This window comes from Cryptomeria japonica, chromosome 9 (assembly GCF_030272615.1).
Source record: "Cryptomeria japonica chromosome 9, Sugi_1.0, whole genome shotgun sequence".
NCBI classification, from domain to species: domain Eukaryota; kingdom Viridiplantae; phylum Streptophyta; class Pinopsida; order Cupressales; family Cupressaceae; genus Cryptomeria; species Cryptomeria japonica.
The window spans coordinates 236,023,458-236,043,991 of NC_081413.1; the positions used below are offsets into that span (position 1 = coordinate 236,023,458).

The following is a 20,534-nucleotide window of genomic DNA, read 5'->3' on the forward strand; positions in this document are numbered from 1 at the left end:
TTTCTTTAAGTTGACTCGACTAAACACCCTCATAGCCCTCTCAATCAATATCCTCTTCATTCTTGCTACAACTCAGTTCTACTAAAGGATGTGGTATTGTTTTATGTCTCAATTTTGTGCTTCATAGAGAATGTTTCAAAGTATATGAAATCAACCCCCCATAAATATTATTCTTGAAAAATCTAATCTTCTCACTACTATAATTTTTTAAATACCCTTAAACTATTTAAAATTTGACCAGACTTAAAATTTACTCCTAAGGAAATGGACCCATGTATGTTAAGAATAGTCAATTATAAAAGATATATAATAAAAACTCCTTTTAAGTCCAACACCTTAAAAGATTTGTGAAAAAAAAGAATAACAATTAACATCACTCTAAATTTCATATATTTAATGTTCACAAAAATTAAATTCAAGGATACTTGATCATTTAATAATTAAAAACAGCACACTCCAAAACAAGTCAATATATTATTTAGTAATCAATTGTTATATGATTCCTATGTGTTTAGATTAATAAAATATATGTTTTTTAATAAATAAATTCTAATTAACTGTTTTATAAATAAAAAATATAATAATTCATTACAAAGGTCGATGATAAAAATGCACACCTTATTGATAATGCTTTCCTTGGCGAATTCCCTGAGGGAAATCTAATGATTCAGATCCCCTGCTATATATGTTACGATTTTACTTGACCTTAAATATTTATAACAAGCCATTCTCGATTGCGTAGTCTATTGTTGACCGTTTCAAACATTGTAAAAAGAGAAAATCCTTTATTGTTTCCTTTTTTATATATATTTCTCACGATGATCGACATAAACTAGAGAGTGAACTTATCATGATTTCCCTCTAAAATAGCGACTCATTTCCTCATATTTTCATATCACAGTTTTTGTGTAATGGTATAAACTAGAGCTGCAATGGCCTCTCCGAGAATAAGCTATCTTATTTTCTCCATGTTGTGCATTCTCGTATTGTTGTCTGCAGGGGAAGATACAAAGGTATTTTTTCACTCTTCTCATTCATGCTATTGGATGTTTATAAACCTCAGTAAATTAGGTTTAACTAAATTGGAAGCATGAGAGTAATGTTTTCTGAATTGTTGTGGCAATAAGCTTTATGTGGTCTACATGGGCAACCTTCCATCACAAGCTAATGGAGATTCTCACACAGCAGCTGTGTCAATACACCATGATATGCTTGAATCTGTGCATTCAAGGTTATTTTATATCTTACCTATGATAATCTTTTTGTTGGGTTAGCAGTTTTCTATTTTGAAAGGACTGTAAATATAGGTGATGTCATTTGTTAAATAGCAATTCTAACTAACCCTACGTAATTATAATGTTGATGTTAAAGCCGGGAGGCAGCCCAGGAATCTTTGAAATATAGTTATGGGAAGAGCTTTGGTGGATTCGCAGCTATGCTTTCTCCATCTCAAGTCCAGCAACTCTCAAGTAAAATAAATTGAAAACATTTTATTTTTCTTCTTATTTTGGACATGGTTGGGAAAGCTGCATTCAATTACAGGCTCTAATGCAAATTGTTTTTCAATTATAGATATGGCCGGTGTGGTTTCTGTGTTTCAGAGCAAGCAACTGCAACTTTTAACGACAAGGTCATGGGATTTTATCGGCTTTCCTGCATCTGCTCAAAACACTAATTTGGCTTATCAAAGCGACATCATCATTGGTGTCATTGACACAGGTAAAATTGTCAAAACAAAAGAGTTTAATTTCCTGCTTTATAATATGTTATAGATTAGTTTGAAATGTTTTTGGATTTGATTGAATAGTTTTTTTTTAATCAATGTTTGGGATCATATTCATTTTTTTTAATTAATGAGTTTAATTTCCTGCTTTATAATATGTTATAGATTAGTTTGAAATGTTTTTGGATTTGATTGAATAGTTTTTTTTTAATCAATGTTTGGGATCATATTCATTTTTTTTAATTAATGTTGTCTACTGTCTACTTTTTCATCTTGATGATGGATCATTAGACATGATGTCAAACATCGATGAGTAAAGTTCACACAATCAAATTCAAAAACATTCTTTGTGACATTATGAAAAATTCATGCAATCAAAATTAGAAATATTCTTTTTCATGTTGATGAGATGAAATCCAAAATTATTTTTTTATTTTTTTAAATTGAAATGAATAATGTCATAATGTTCAAGGTATTAATTTCCAGAGTATATGGTGTTGTAGGAATATGGCCAGAATCAGAAAGTTACAACGAGGTAGGATTTGGTCCAGTGCCATCCAAATGGAGGGGCGAATGTCACACAACATCTGATTTTCCCACTTGCAACAAGTCAGTTTAATTCCTGCTGTGTTTTATGTTGAATATTACCTCCAGTAGAATGAAATTAGATAATGATGCATTGCAAAAGAATACAGGACCAGGTGTTTTAATTAATAAATATAGCCTTACTTGAATAGACAACTAACCAAGATATATTAAATTTCTAAAGTTAGAAGTAAACTTCCCTTCATCAAAAGAGTACAGACCAGGTGTCTTAATTAATAAATATGGCCCTACCTGAATAGACAACTAACCAAGATATATTAAATTCTAAAGTTACAAGTAATCTTCCCTTCATTATATTGCTGAAAGTATGGACAAGTTGGCAGGAAACTTGTTGGGGCAAAGTTTTATCGTACAAATGGAACGATACCATCAGGGGAGTTCCTATCTCCAAGAGATGGACATGGTCATGGAACACATACTTCCTCTACTGCTGCTGGAAATCATATAAACAATGCTAGTGTTTATGGTATTGGTCAAGGAAGCGCACGAGGTGGGGTCCCTGGTGCAAGGCTTGCAATGTACAAAGTTTGTTGGCTTGATGGTTGCACAGAAGCAGATATTCTTGCAGCATTTGATGATGCCATCTATGATGGTGTGGATGTTATTTCAGTATCACTTGGATTTTATCGTTCTTTCAACTATTTTGAAGATAGCATTGCTATTGGTTCATTTCATGCAATCAAGAGGGGAATATTTGTATCAAATGGAGCTGGAAATAGTGGACCTACCATGGCAACAGTTATCAATTATTCTCCATGGTCTTTAACTGTGGCTGCAAGCACCATCGATCGTAAAATGGAATCAAAACTTCTTCTAGGAAACAACATATCTATAAAAGTAATTATTTGATATCCACCCTATTTAAGGTTTTTCTTCCCCATAACAAAATGCAACTGCCTCACTCCTTTGATCCTTACAGGGAATTGCTGTAAACACATATACAATGGAGCAACCATGGTATCCTATCATATATGGAAGGTATGTTGCTCATGTTCCTAGAGGCTTTATTTCACATGGATTTAGGCAACTACTGAGATCTATTAATAATATCTAGTTTTCATAATTCATAATGTAGTTCACTATTATTATTAAGATTTAAATAAAGAGTGTGAATTTTAAATAATGTATTAAAGTAAAAAGATAGTGTAGATCAAATAAATGTCTTAAAAATATATATCTTTTAAATAATTTAGAATTCCATAAGAAATTTAAAACATATTATATTACATTTTATTTTTTCAGAAGTTGTGACTTAAACTCTTCAAATCATATTCAAATGGAAGGAAGGATAGTTCTTTGCGACGATTTCAATGATTTCTTGGATTATACAATTTATCTTGGTCGTGGTGCTGGTCTTATTATAATGAGCGATGAACTTAGTGACATGGCTCTTGTATGGCAAGTTCCTACAACAACGATATCAACTAAGCAAGGAGAAGTTGTATTGTCTTATATCAATTCTACTAGGTAATTGGTTCACATAAATTATTTTTAATAAATAACTTAATATATTAACAGTTATGGTAAGTTGTCATTTAATATTATTGATTGCTTTCTACTAGCTCTCCCGTTGCACGAATTCTAAAAACAACCACTCCCAAAGCACCGGCACCCATTGTAGCTTCTTTCTCATCTCGAGGTTATAATCCAATCACATTTGGCATTCTCAAGGTAAGAATTTTTATAATAATGGATTGAAATATAGTTTATGAATTTCACCAAGTGTGCACTAATGTGGTAAAAATTCCCATCTATTGATTAAAAATTTAAGAGTAGCTCAACAGAATGATACAATGGATTTTTTCTTATGGCTAGCCTGATATTACGGCACCAGGCGTCGACATTATTGCATCTTGGCCTAGAAATACCTCACTTACTAAGAATATAGGAGACACGAGGCTCTCTAACTTCAATATAATATCGGGAACCTCTATGTCATGTCCACATAGTGCAGGAGTTGCAGGGTTTATTAAGTCATACCATAGCAATTGGTCTCCTAGTGCAATCAAATCAGCTCTAATGACTACAGGTATTCTTTTATTCAACTATCTTTTTAAATGTATTCTCATTGTCCATATATTTCTGAATATTGCTATTGGATTAAGAATTTATAAATAAACTCTTAAATTTAAATATCTTTTTTAATTATATAGGGAAAATTAATCCTTTCTAATTTTCTAAGGTTAATCTACCTTTATTAACCTTTTTTATCACTCAAAAATGTTAAATAGAAAGGGTAAATTATAACTACACTTTAAACTAAAAGTAAAAACGTTATACCAAATATTTAATAATTTAACTTGTTATGCAGCTTTGGTAATGGACCCAACATTGTTTGGGAATGGAGATGCCGAATTTGGATATGGGGCAGGGCAGATAAATCCTATGAAGGCAATTGATCCAGGACTTGTGTATGACATAGGTGTAGATGATTATGTCAATTTTCTTTGTAAGGAAGGCTACAATGATACCACTTTGCGTTTGGTTACAGGAGACTTTAGTAGTTGTGATTTCAAAGAGTCATCTAAAAATGGAGCAAGAGAACTAAACTACCCTTCAATAATGGTTGATGCTATCCCTGGAGAACCTATTCAGGCTAGATTTCCTAGAATAGTTACCAATGTAGGAGTTGCAAAAAGCACATACAAGGCTACTATATCTGCACCCTTTGGAATTAATGTGATAGTTGAGCCAGACACATTATCATTTTCATCTTTAAACCAGAAATTATCATACAATGTCACAATTGAAGGTGGACCCATCCTTACCAACAAGTTACTTTCAGGTGCTTTAACATGGAGAGATGGAATTTATAATGTCAGAAGCCCAATCGCTATTTATGTTATTCCCAAATAGCTTTCTATTTGAATGACAATATTTTCCATTAACATGGTCAATTTTATTGCATTCATTCGAATGAATAAGGAAATATTGCATTAGAAAGTTGGTAAACCTTTTTGAATATTGGTTGTATTAAAAAAATATATGAATAGATCTTATAAAGGTAATGTTGTGATATTTAAAAACTTTGTCAATTTTTGTTTTAGATTATTTGAAGTTTAAATCATAGAATTGCTTAGATAACTATCTTGTTGAGTTTACATTTTAGGTGCAACATGGATATTTATGTAAATAAAGGTTAAACACAATCAAGTGTGTATTCAAATTGATATAAATATCAAATAAATTTCTAAATGCATTTTTAATAATTCTTAAATTAGTTAAAAATATAATATTAAATTTTCAACAATACCATACTATTTTTTATCAAACATTAGATTTTTAAACTAGCATAATAAACCTTATTAATTATATTAAATGTTGGAAGATTTAAATTATTTTAATCTTGTGCCTAAAACACCAATATAACACATCCTTGAATTTTAAATATTAAAGGAATATATGAATGATGAATAGATGTACTTATTTCATAGAGTACTAGATCCAAGGTTATGGATTAATTGCACTAATAGTAAGAATAATGGTGAATAATTCAACCTTTGTCCAACATAGGTGGTAAATATTTTTTGAGAGTATTATCACTGAATAAAAATATATCAATCATAAAATAAACTTGAGTGCATTAGGAAAGGATTTTTAAATGAATTATAAATAAACAAAAACGATGAAATAGTGCATTCTAGGTTGTTGTTCTAAAGGTTAAAAGTACAATTTTATGTGTTGTTTACGTATTCAATATCACTATCTATCTACAACTTCTTGATCTTCTTATGTACAAGACTTGTTTTTCACTTCTATCTTGAAAATACGTTAATTCTAAAAGGCACCTTATCCTCAATTTTTTGAAAGTACACATGTACCTTTTTAATATATTTATCAAATAAAACTAAAATATATTATGCAATATGTATATACTTGTTGTGGACCCATTAATTAACTATGCATAAACTCAAGGTACTCTAATGATCTTAAGATTTTGTTATCAAAGGGTTCACTATTATGCTTTGCTTATATGAACTCTTTATAACCATTCTTGGATGCAAGGACACATGCAATATCATGCACCATATTATACCTCTTTAAAAAAAAGCAATAAACTCAAAGTTGACATTTACAATTCTAGCATGAAAATTATATCATCTAGAAAAGTAATTAAATCTTAATTCTCTTAACCATAAATTTTATCATAGATTATCTAGTTATACTCTAATTTACTACTTGTCTTAAAGCAAATAATCTATTTTTTAATCTTTAATGCCACATTTATTTCCTAATAAGTTAAAAGTGTATATCCTTCTATTTAATAACTGATTTCGTCTATAAGTGATTATTTTTTATTTTGAAAGCATGCATACATTATCAAATTATATTATCCAAACACTTGTACTAAAAGACCATCATCAACCACAATGTACTGATTCCTTAAAACAAAACTATCTTTTTAATTACCAATGTGCTTGTCATGTTTCATATGATAAGTAACATATGATGCCTTCATTAATGAATATTATCATGTCACTACTGCAAAGTATATGTTATTGCCACATTTGCAAGAAATGTTAGCTTAAATTATTATTGCATTATTTAATAACTACTATGCAGTTATAGTGTTGCTCCCGATGGCTCTCCATTCGACCACCATAAACTCCCACCTAGAAGTTTTAAATAATTCTCTTGTTGCATTGTTTCCAGAAGAGGATGTCCACTTGCTGGTGCATGATGCTGGGTCACTTTGTTTGTGCCTCCTGTGGATATTATGCTCAGTTCAGGGGCTGTGGACTTTGTAACTACCTTGTGCCCTACGGTCGTGCTTGGAGGTGCGGCGGAGGTGTTAACCTTTGGTGCTCTCTCACACACTGCCCGCAGTTGGGCTTTTTTTATATGCTTCATCAAGGTTTTTTCGTCCCCTCTTATGTCCCCTATTCTGGGCTCGTGTCTTTCTGGATCTATTGAGCCTCCTTTGGTGCTTGGTGAGCTGGTTGGGGCTACGAGTTTTACCCAGGTTATCGGGCCTAGGCCTGCTATTCTTCCTCCTACTCGTGGGGCTTCTCATCCCCTCAGTTGTGCCATCCCCCTATGGTGGTTTGTGGTGTCGATGTTAAGTGGAATGAATATTTCTAAATTTAACAACTTCAGTTTGTAGATTTTAGGTTCTATGGCCTTTCCTTTCAGATCTTCACTACTAGGTTGTGAGCTCTTGGCGAACTCTCGAGGTTGATAAGATAGAAATTTTACCCCCTTTAAAAGGGTTTTTTTATTGCTTCTATTTCTTTTATGGACAATCAGGATTAGATCTTAGGAAAGTTATGGTCATTGGGAAAGAACTCTCTCTCTCTTAAGTCTTGAACTTGTTCTTTCAACTCCGTTACTAAACCATTTAATGTGTGCTTGGTGTGGGTACAACTCCCTAATTTCCCCCTCCAGTTCTTGGAGAAATAATTTGTGAAGCTCTTGGAAACTCTATTAGCCATTTTTTGAAGGTTGTTCAATGATTCCACTTCCTTCGGGGATCATTCATCCTTTGCTCATTTTCTGGTGGATATTGGTGGATATTGATCTCTCCTTACCTCTTCATAGTGACATGGTTTTGATGGTTGGGGATCAACCTTCGTCTCAACCGTTGGATTATGAGGGGATCCCCTTGAACCATTTTTGTCATTGTTTTACTACTGGCCCTTGGCTTTGGGTTGTTCTAGGGGTCACAGGAATGGCCCTGCTACTTGGTGGTTGATGCTTCTAATGATTGTTTAATTGTTGAGGATCCTTCTTCCTTGGAGGATGCTCCTTCTTAGGGTTCTGATGGGCTTGTTTCATAGGTGACCTTGTCTTGTCCCATGGACCCTATGGTGTCTCCTTCTTTTCGCTCTCCTCTTGCTCCTTCAATAGCTTCTTCTCTATTCCAGCCTTCTTTAGCAATTGTTGGTCATCTTTCACCTTGTCCTTTTGTTGTTCACCCTCTTTCAGTTTTCCCTCCTAAGGGGAGTCCTCTCTCTTCATTTTTTTGTGTGAATCTAGATTATTCCATTTCTTGGGTTGTGGTCCATAGATGGAGAAAAGGTCTTGTGTCTTCTTCTCTTCCTCTTCGTCATGTTGAGAAAGAGTAGTTTGTTGTGAGGTTGTGACCTCTGGTTCCAACAAGTTCAAATCTCTAGTCAATAGCTTTGTCTTTACTTTTCTCTTTGATTTATTTAGTAGTCTCACTCCTTGTGAGATCACTCCTTTCTCGTATGGCAGTGGTTTTGTACGCGATTTCATGCCCTTTCTTGATTTAGTTAATAAAAACTACTATGTGGTTATATAGTTAGGTTGTTATAACTTTATTAACTCTATAAATGCTTTATTGTATTAATTGAATGATCAATAAGGAATTTACCCTTGTGTTTTTCTGTTACATTATGGTATCAAAGCTACCATTTTGTCCTATGAATATGCATTTTTATTAACTCAATGAGTTAGATCATTTTTATTCAACTATTTGGCATGTATAAGGCATCATTTGATCATTATTAGAGTATTATAAAATTTAAAAGCATAAATGCTTTGTTGGAAATGTTAGAATCTATTCATAGTTGGAAATGTTAAAATCCAATCATAGTATATAACATGTTGTGAACAAGAGGTAGGATGAAGAGTGTAGAGAATGAAATAAAGGTGGACTAGTAAAAGTTATTTTTGAACGTTGAAAAATTTATTGTTGGTAGTGGGTGATGCAGAGAAATTGTTGAAAGAAAATAAAGGTTTAGAACCTAGAATTGCATTATTTAATATTATTTGTAGAGAAGAGAAAAAATTATGGACTATAATATTGTAATATTTTTCTTCTCAGTGGCCCCCTTATATAGGATTTCAAGGAGTGTGAGAGCATGACATTCTAGGCATATAGGTTGTGTTGGACATTGTTGAGAAATTTTCTATAATGATGTGTTGTCATTGATGCCAACGTATTCCTTTGTGTGTTCCAGTGTTGCAGTCAGATTAAATGAGTTGATTTGCCCAGTATGTTGCAAATGAGTTGTTGTGGATTAAAAGGTTTTGAGATAAGTATCTCTAGTTGATTCAATGAAAATTTGAGAGGTCCTCATGGTGATTTGATCGTGCTATGAGATCTCGTATTGAGGTTGATTTTCAGTTGTTGAGTGTTGTTCATTGTTTTGGATTCTACTCTGCATTGCTCTAGAATTGAAAAATCTTAGTTTGCGGATTTGGCAGTGTTTGGGACATTCATATGTGTCCTCAATTCAGATGGTTTGTGATTTGGAGGTCCACAAGTGAATCTTTCAGTTTGGTAGTCAGTTTTGTGAGTGTTCTTGAGGTTCAATATAATGATGATGAAGATTATAGTAAGTGTTGATGTTACGGTTGTTGTTGGTGTTATTCATGATGATTGTAGATGTTTCTAGAATGTTTTCTATCCATGTTGTTGGTCTGCATTGATCATTGTGCTTGTTGTGGATTATTTCTTCGATATGTTCATGTTATGCAATGTTCTTGGCCGACTAGATGGTTGTGGTGTGTTGCGAATGTTCGTGGTATAATTGTTGATGGTGTTTTGTGTTCAAGGTGTTAGTTTGGGTCCATACTATGTCTTAGTCAACATTGTTTTGGTCTGCATGTAATGTTGTAGCATGTGTGGTTATATTCTTGTAATTTGTGATGAGTGTTGAGCCAACCTTGAATATAGGTTGATGAATTGTATAAATATATTTAATATTCATATGAGAGAAGTATCTGCCTGTACAAACAATGATTTGATCTTTTAGTAGCAAAGGAGAAGTGTGAAGAAGTGTGAAGAAGTGTGAAAGATCAAAGTTTGTGTTATGTGCTCAACCGGAACTGTAACCAGGCATGAGGAGATCCTATTCTTTGAGTTAATGATCCTCCAGATGTAATCCGAATGTTTTTGTAAGCTAGTGAGCCTTCCCAAGGGTTGTAGCCCTTCTTGTTATGTGATTTGAGTAGTGATCTATAGGCAGTGTGCCTCAATGCATGTGCATTCCCCATTGTAATATTTCATTTACTACTAACAGGGTATTATCCCACTATGGGTAGGTTCCCATCGTGGTTTTTCCCTTAAAAGGGTTTTCCACGTCAAAAATATTGGTGTTATGTGTGTTATTGATGTGGTTGTTGATTTGTGCTTTCATTTCTAATTATCAGATCTGAATTTGTGGTTGAGTTAAGTAAATTTTGTGAGTAAACTGATTCACCCCCCTCCCCCCGCCTCTCAGCTTGTTGCATTGTTTCCAATAGGTTGTTCTTTAGTAAGATTTTTTTTTCAAAGTGTGATCTCATTTTAATTCGCCATTATATAGTTTAATACTACATGTTATTCATTTTCAAAAATAATTGAAGACTAAAACAAGAATTGCCACTCCAATATTTCTTTGATATGGTGACTAAATTTAATGAAAATTGCATTGGCGAGTGTAAGGTACAAAAAAATTCAATAGGGAGTTTTCATTATTATTTTGGGTATAGATTTTCTATAAGAAAATAATGCACTCAAATTTTCAAGATGTAATGCATGTGTCTTATCTGCATTGATAGTTTGGTATTAGCCAAAATATACACAAGATATTAAGAGGTGTTTTTGAAGATGGTGTGGGGTTCTTGTGATAGTGAGGTAGCACTTTTGAACTACCTTAGTGTAAATAAAATAAGGTTTATCAAAATATGGTATGCTTTTAGTGTGGAAAATGGAGTGTATGGGATGTTGTGCGAAACTCCCACAATTGTTGTTGCTGATTATTGTAGACGTATAAAAATGACCATATTCCTAAATGAATATTTTATGTTCATTCCTCTATTTTTAGTTAAAGCTAATTTAACTAAATCATCCACATTCCTCTATTTAATTAAGTAAAGTATTCAATTTATTTAGTTAAATTCACTAGAGCCCTTTATATCATTTAATTGAATAAATCATTTTATTTAATTAAACCCCTTTCTCTCTACTTTTAATTAAATTTACATTTAATTAATAGTTCACCCCAAATTGAATAAATCTAATTTATTCAATTTCCCAAATTACAACCAAATTGAAATAAAGTAATTAATTCTATTTTCCCTCACCCACTTGCAGAATCCTACATCTCCCACTTGCATCCTAAACCCTATTCCTATTTTTTTCTAGAATTCATCTAATCCTAATCAATTAGCCCAAACCTATTCATTGTCCTATTTCCCTAAATTTAAGGAGGTCACTTCTCAAATTTGGAGTAAAATCTTCAAAAGGCATTAAATCCTTTATCTAACTTGTTGAATGCCCCCAAATTTGGAAGGACTCTTACAAATTTGTCCCCAAAGTCTTCAAACCATTAATGGTTAACTAACCCTTAGTAGCACGGTTAGAAACTTTTTGACTAAACTTACCCTCGATCTAACCCAAGGGTCTCATCAAGCATTTATTGCTTTGACCATGGTTATTCCTTTAACCTTTGCACAAGAGTTTATCCTTTGGGTAAAAGTTTTATCCAATGGATAACCTTAACCTAACCTTAACCCTTACCTCCTAGGGTAACCATGAGGTCTTCTCAAGCATTTAATGCTTCTTACCTCTCCTCTCAACCGGCCTTATGTTGACAATTGTCACCATTTCATTGGTGAAAATTGTAAACATGGATTGACAACTTTCAATCTTGACCTTTGATTAACTCTTTTAATCCTGACCATCCATTGCCCTATTTTCACTATAAATAGAGCTCTCCTTCCTCTATTTGAGGATCCATGCAAGCTTTTAGTATCTCATTTATGCTCAATTTTATCAATACATCTAGTCTCTCTTTGCAATAGGAATTAATCTAATATAGCATTCTATACTATTTCCTTTATCATTAGCTTAACCCATAAATTAGTATATCATGTTAGGATAGTTTTGTTACTAATCTTGTCATCTTATAATCTAGTTTATTGCATTTGTAGAATCATGCATAGATAGGATGCATTTTTATAATTAAATCAATCATAAGCATCTCTCATTCTTGCATTTGTCATCCCTAAGCCACTTTGCTCAATGATCTGAGAGCAAAGGTATTGGCTTGAGGGACCTTGTGAGATAGAGAACCATGGAACCATCCTTGGGAAATTGAGTCATTCTTCATGACTCCATAACTTGCACCAAGAACTCCTGTGGGTGTGTGAGCAAGCCTCTATGAGCTTCATTTTTCACATTTTGAGTTTCATCGACCCGCTTTTCCCACATACATTTTTGGCGCCCACCGTGGAGCCCTGTCCCATTAATCAAATCAGTTTTTAAAAATAAACACTTTTGTAGGTACATGAGAAACAAGAATTAGTGTGTAGGGAACATCCCTTACCGCATTTGGTGGATCTTTTAGCACATCTAGTGCACTGTTTGGCATGTGGGGCCTATTCTCTAGTGCATACAGTCTTTACCTTAGCGCATCGTTCCCACTAATACTTTCATGTAGGTCTCAGCACAGAAGAAAAACAGAGTAGCGCATCTGGAACACAGTTTAGCGTGTCGGGTTTGTTTGATAGCGCATCCGGATTACCCTGTAGTGCATCACAAACAGAAGAAAAATCCAAAAACTGTAATCGAAAATAAAAAAAAATTATACTTGTTGAAGTCCATGGGTTTTCTAACAATTTCACTTGCAATTTTGCAGGGTTTAAGCAAATTTCTTGCAGGTGGGAGCTTAGTTTTAGGATCATTAAATACTTTAAAGTTTTTACTAACTTAGTTAAGTTAGTTAAGATATAAACTTCTTTTGATTCTTCTTAAAACTGAACTCACTTTTATTTTGGGCTTTAAAAAGAACCACAAAACAAAATTTTCCTTGCTTTTCTAGGAGAGAAAATTTTTACATTGGGTTGTAAAAGGAACAAATCAATTTTGTTTTTCAAAGTTTTGCAACCAAATGGATTAAAAAGAACTTTTCCATCCTTTGGTGTATAAAAGGATCCATCTTAGGTTTTAGCAAAGTAAAGAATCACACCAAGTCTCAAAAGTCTTTTGTTTTGCAACTAAGGAGAGAAGATCTTCCCCTTTCACTCGATTTCTTTTGTTGACGAAACATCGTGTTCATTTTGTTGACCAATTTCTTCTTTTCAGATTGGAAAATAATGTTGGCAATATTGCATTATAACAGACAATGAAAGATTGTTGGCATTTCTTAAGGATATTGAGAAGGTTGTTGATGATTATGGATATAACTGATTAAAGATGTTTTACTATCTTGATATTATTATTTTGTCATTGATGTCAAGAAATTGATTTTCTAATTCAGTATGATGTTGCCATATCTTGAGAAGTATGATATGAAGATTATAAAGATGTCGGTAAAAGACATAGGAAAGAATATGATGAATAAGGGGATGAATAAGGTATTCAATGGGCAACTACTACCGAGTCAGACAATGATGAGATCATGATGTTTTAGATTGTTTTAACATAATACATATGTGGTAAATTGTAAAGGTTAATACTATACTATGTTATCAAGCAAAGAACCTAGTCGGTAAACCCTAAGGAACCTAGTCGATAAACCCGAAGGTTATCACTATCAGTTAATGAAGGCAGAGTGTCTACCGAGTGGAGTCTATTATTCACCGAGTTGTTATCGAGTTGTAATTGAGCTATAACAAAATGCATTAAATGTCTACATACGGTATTTAATGAAGGAAGCTAATGAGCTGGAGCAGATCAAATGATTGGTGAGCCATGGAAGAAGTTTGTTAACGAATCTAAGGCAATGGAAAGTTGGCATGAAGATCTACAGCTCAGATTGAACCGCAATACCCTGGCACAAGTTCCAAGACTATTATACAAGTTCCAAGGTGGGGTAAAACATTTTCAGATCAAAAGATGCATTGAACCTGGACAAGATTGAAGATCTGATGGCTATGATTGATCATGGGAAATGTGATCAAGGAGATTAAGCGGTTACCTAATTGTTTATAAATAGGAAACTATTGATAAACAATGCATGCGGGCAAGTGTATGCACAGGGATGCTACATAGTGATTACCGAGCACAAAAGCTTGAAGACCTGTTAGAATAACGGAGTATAGAAGCCCAACAGATAGACAAGATTAGTTCTATGTCTAGATTGTATTGAACAAATAGGAATCTGCTTTAGCATTTTAGATGTGAAGTTGCCGATAGATTTTTATTACTATTATTTTGTGAAAGTGACATAAAATCTCTTAACCAAGTGGACTTAACAGTCTTATATGTAAACCCTCTAGCAAGGTGACAATCTAATTGAGTGTTTGAAATCCTTTAACAAGGTCACTTCTAACAAAGTGAAGATCCTAACAGATCTGAGGAAAATCCCTTAACCGGGTCACATCTAGCAATGTGTTTGTAATCTTTAACAGGATTTGCTTTTAACCGAGCATACTCTAGAAGAGTATATTTCTTAGTGGGTCCGAAATCCCATAGTGGTTTTTCCCTATTTGGGTTTCCACGTTAAATCTGGTGTTATGAGGTTTATATTGTTCATATGCTTTTGAGTTTGCATGTTTAACAGTTTTGGTTATATTACTAATATATATGTTACCGAGGTTGAATCTGAGGTTTTTATGGATGATTAAGTTTGTATGATTCACCCCCCCCCTCTCTCATCTTGTTGGCTATTGGATCTGTACTTATATTAAGTATCAGAACTATCAATTGGTATCAGATTTTTGGACTCTAGAAGGAAATTTTAAAGGCACTTGAGTTAAAGATCCAAAGACGTATAAGAGGGATGCACCGAAGCTGAACAAGTCAAGTTTCTCTACATGGCAGAAAAGGATGAAGCTACATCTATCAGGAGTTGGAGAATATGTTGTATACTATCTGGAGAATGATTTTGTTACACCGAGCACCTATCCATTGACTATGGAAGAGATAAAGGCGAAGCAAGAACATATTCAAGAAATGATTGAAATAACATCTGCATTGACCGATTCAGAGTTTAATGATCTAGAAGGCTGCAATGATGCAAAGGCAATGTGGGATAAGCTCATATCAGTATATGGAGGAGATGAACATGTTCAAAGAGCAAAAGTAGACAGTCTAAGAGGACAACTTGAATCTATGAGGATGAATGAAGGTGAGAACATAACTCAGTACAGTATAAGACTAAAGGAGATTGTCAATCAAATCAAAGGAGCAGGTGGAACTATTGAAGAAAAGGATATAACAAGTAAGTTGTTGAGAACCCTTCTACCAGCTTATGCAATCCGAGTTTCTGCAATCAATGAATTGAGGTCTGTACCTAATATGCCAGTTTATTTGGATGCTACTATTGGTAAGCTGCATGCATTTGAGTTAAGTAATTTTGATAACAGTGGATCTTCGGTAAATAAAGTTGAATCTGCATTTAGTTCTTTTCATCTTGATGAATCTAATGATTACAATGAAAGAAAGTATAAGTACTCTGAAGGAGATCACAGTGGAGCAAGTGAAAGATTTCAGAAGAACATTGAAGAAGTACACAAATTGTATGAGGAAATCAGAAAGAAAGAAGAGTTTGAAGCACTATTAGCTAAAAGGTTACCGAGAGGCAAAGGTAAGTATAAAGGAAAACTACATTTGAAATGTTTCAATTGTGATAAGATAGGACATATGGCTTCTAACTGTCCTGACAAAGGTTTTACTGAAAAGAGAGATTACCAAGATGACAGACAAAAAGATAATCATTACAGAGGACACCGAGACTTCAGAAGAAGAGATAGAAAGACATGCTTAATAGCTAATGAGGAATCTAACGATGATAAATCAGATGAGACTGATACAGAGGAAGTAGTTTATGTGGCTATCGAGGATGGCTCAGATGAAGAAAGGTATGAAGAAAAAGCCCTAATATCTCACATAAACACTAATGATTCTTGGATTATAGATAGTGGATGCTCATATCATATGACAGGAGATAAACACAAGTTTGTTATGTTAGAAGATTATGATGGAGGCTATGTTAGATTTGGTAATGATGCACCATGTCCAGTAAGAGGTAAAGGATCTATAACAATTCTTGATAATGCAAGATACAATGATCTTTATTGGGTTGAAGGTTTGAAATACAATTTGTTGAGTGTAGCACAACTAAACAACACAGGTTACTGTATAGAATTTCAGAAAGGAATTGTCAAAGTTCATGACAAGAATGGAAAGTTAGCTACTACCGAGACACAAACAAAAGGTAATACATTTCACCTTGACTCAACTCGAAATAAGTGTTTGCATGAAAAGATTGATGATACCTCGCTATGGCATAAAAGGTTTTGTCATGTAAATTTTGATAATCTGATCAAAATAAGTAAGAAGCATAGAGTAAGAGGTCTACAGAGTCTTGAAAAACCAGAGAATGCTATGTGCCGAGGATGCCAGGTGGGTAAGATGACAAGATCAATCTTTACAAGTAAGACTTACACTTCCAAGGGAATTTTAGATCTAGTGCACACTGATCTTTGTGGTCCTATGAAAGTTCAAAGTTATTATGGTGATAAGTATTTCATATTATTTGTGTATGACTATTCAAGGATGATATCAGTAATGTTTTTAAAGGAAAAATTAGAAGCTTTTCAAATGTTTAAATGGTACAAGGCAAGAGTTGAAAATGAAATAGGAAGACAACTGAAATGTCTTAGATCAAATAGAGGAGGAGAGTTCACATCTGATGAATTCAACTTATTCTGCAATGATCATGGTATTAAAAGACAAGTCTCTGCACCAAGAACTCCATAGCATAATGGAATAGCTGAGAGAAGAAACAGATCTATTGTGGATTGTGTTAGAACACTGATGATTGAAAAGAAGGTGCCACAAACATTTTGGAGAGAAGCAATAAGCACAGTTGTTTACACCTTCAACCGAGTTCAATTGAAGAAAGGTACTTTGAAGACACCATATGAAATCTGGTATGATAAGAAACCTAATGTTAGTTATTTTAAAATCTTTAGAAGTAGATGCTACGTTCATAAAGATGATAGAAATGGCAAGTTTGATCAGAAAAGTGAAGAAGGAACATTTCTAGGTTATTCTTCTAGAAGCAAAGCATTTAAATGTCTGATCAAATCATCTAACAAAATAGTAGAAAGTGCAAATGTGAAAATTGATGAATTTGCAGAAAGAAATGATGAAGGAAACTCCAAGGAACCAGAAGACTATGATGAATTTGTCTATGTTCAACCAAGAAGTCCTACCGAGAAGACTGTTGAAGAAAATGAAGAGAATATCTAGTTACCGAGTGATGAAGAAGATCATACAGACCCTATCGAGCTTGTATTAGCCAAGTATGTCATAAGACATCATGCACCAAGTCAGATTATAGGAGATAAGGATGATCTAGTGATGACAAGGAACAAACTAAGACAGAACACATGTTTGATATCTGAATTTGAACCGAGAATAGTGAAAGAGGCATTTAACAGTGAAGATTGGGTAAATGCTATGACAGAAGAGATTGATCAAATCAAGAAGAATGACACATGGACACTAATCCCAAGACCGAAAGACAAAAATGTAATTGGTACAAAGTGGATTTTTAGAAACAAGCTAAATGAAAAAGAAGAAGTCATTCAAAACAAAGCAAGACTAGTTTGCAAAGGTTATGCTCAAGAAGAAGGAATTGATTATGGTGAAACTTTTGCACCTATTGCTAGACTTGAAGGAGTAAGAACATTGTTGGCCTATGTTGCTTTCAAGAACTTCAAGGTATATCAAATGGATGTCAAATCTGCATTTCTGAATGGAATCTTAGAAGAAGAAGTTTTCATTGAATGACCTGAAGGATTTGTTGAAGACAATAATAAAGATCAGGTATGTAAATTGAACAAATCTTTATATGGTTTGAAACAAGCACCAAGAGCATGGTATGAAAGATTGCACTCTTATTTGATTAAGATTGGTTTTATAAGGACAAGTGAGAACAACAACATGTACATGAAGAATGATGAAAATGGAATACTGATCTCAGCCATATTTGTTGATGGTATTATATTTTGTGGAAATGACTCTTTATGCAAGAACTTTGGAAATAAAATGAGCAAAGAATTTGAGATGTCATTAATCGGTGAGATAAAGTATTTTATAGGTTTACAGATACTGCAAATGAAAAATGAGATTTTCATTACTCAATCCAAATACATAAAGGAAATATTGAAGAAATTTGGAATGGAGGACTCAAAACCAGTAAGTACTCCTATGACTACCAACTGTAAATTATCTAAGAATGATGAATCTGCATCTGTTGATGAGACACTCTACCGATCCATGATTGGAAAACTACAATATGTTGTTCACAGCAGACTAGACATAGCACATGCAGTAGGTTTAGTTGCAAGATTCTCTGCAGATCCTAAGGAAACACACATGATAGCAATCAAAAGAATTTGTAGATACTTGAAAGGCACAGAGGATTATGGCTTAGTATATCAGAAAGGAAATGATTTTGATTTAAAAGTTTATACTGATGCTGATTGGGCAAGCAACATTGATGACAGAAAAAGCACAAGTGGAGGAGCTTTCTTTTTAGGAGAAAGACTAGTGAGTTGACGTAGCAAGAAACAAGGATGTGTTTCACAGTCAACAGCAAAAGCTGAATACGTTGTTGCAGCATTCAATTGTACCAACATTGCATGGATCAAACAACTATTGGAAGGTATAAATGAGAAAGTTACCCAGCCAGTAACTATATTCTGTGACAATACTAGTGCCATTAATATTTCAAAGAATCTTGTTATGCACTCTAAGACAAAGTACATATCTACCAAATATCATTATCTTAGAGAAGAAGCTCAAGAGAAGAAAGTGGTGTTGGAATATGTTATCACAAAGGAGAAAATAGAAGATATCTTCACCAAGCCACTACCAAAGGACACTTTTGAATATCTCAGAAGTAAGTTAGGGGTCCTACCCCTATCTTCTACTCATTGACCGAGTTCGGTGAAAGCATCAATTCGATGACTCTATTGAATATCTTTTGGGAGTTGATGCTGAGTTATATACTTTAGGATGTTTTCTAAAAGTGTACAGGAATTAATACAGGAATTCTACAGGGAACAGGAATTGAAGACAAATGCTCTGACTGAGACTCAGTTGATACACAACAACAGGAAATCACTTCTTACAGAAAGAAATTATGTTTTAGTTCTTTTTTTTTTGTTTGGCAATGTTGTCAAAGGGGGAGAAGACTACTATAAAGGAGAGAAGACTAAGAGAAGACCTATCAGGGGAGAAGACTAAGAGAAAACTAAGCAGACTACAGATTGGGAAGAAGACTGAAGAAATGAGGAGAAGTCTAATGTATGGGGGAGAGCATTTCAGCATTTCAGAATCACAGCAATCCGAATCTATTAAGGTCAAATCAATTGGTTTTGCCATCAATGCCAAAGGGGGAGATTGTTGGCAATATTGCATTATAACAGACAATGAAAGATTGTTGGCATTTCTTAAGGATATTGAGAAGGTTGTTGATGATTATGGATATAACTAATTAAAGATGTTTTACTATCTTGATATTATTATTTTGTCATTGATGTCAAGAAATTGATTTTCTAATTCAATATGATGTTGCCATATCTTGAGAAGTATGATATGAAGATTATAAAGATGTCGCTAAAAGACACAAGAAAGAATATGATGAATAAGGGGATGAATAAGGTATTCAATGGGCAACTACTACCAAGTCAGACAATGATGAGATCATGATGTTTTAGATTGTTTTAACATCATACATATGTTGTAAATTGTAAAGGTTAATACTATACTATGTTATCAAGCAAGGAACCTAGTCAGTAAACCCTAAGGTTGTCGCTATCGGTTAATGAAGGCAGAATGTCTACCGAATGGAGTTTAGTATTCACCAAGTTGTTACCGAGTTGTAACTGAGCTATAACAAAATGCATTAAATGTTTACATGCGGTATTTAATGAAGGAAGTTGATGAGCTGGAGTGGATCAAATGATTGGTGAGCCGTGGAAGAAGTTTGTTAATGAATCTAAGGCAATGGAAAGTCGACATGAAGATCTACAACTCAGATTGAACCGCAATACCCTGGCACAAGTTCCAAGACTATTATACAAGTTCCAAGGCGAGGTAAAACATTTTCAGATCAAAAGATGCATTGAACCTGGACAAGATTGAAGATCTGATGGCTATGATTGATCATGGGAAATGTGATCAAGGAGATTAAGCGGTTACCTAATTGTTTATAAATAGGAAACTGTTGATAAACAATGCATGCGAGAAAGTGTATGCACAGGGATGCTACATAGTGATTACCGAGCACATAAG

General features: G+C 33.7%; 1 protein-coding gene across 1 annotated transcript; it reads left to right on the forward strand.

Moving 5' to 3' along the window:
- The first annotated feature begins 932 nt into the window (after positions 1–932).
- On the forward strand, positions 933–5,185 carry LOC131076969 (subtilisin-like protease SBT4.14). Its single transcript, XM_059211567.1, has 11 exons — positions 933–1,013; positions 1,128–1,231; positions 1,372–1,469; positions 1,573–1,719; positions 2,227–2,332; positions 2,653–3,166; positions 3,249–3,307; positions 3,572–3,796; positions 3,892–4,000; positions 4,145–4,358; positions 4,641–5,185. Exons 1-11 carry the CDS (start codon positions 933–935, stop codon positions 5,183–5,185), a joined length of 2,202 nt encoding a protein of 733 aa, XP_059067550.1.
- The last annotated feature ends 15,349 nt before the right edge of the window (positions 5,186–20,534 follow it).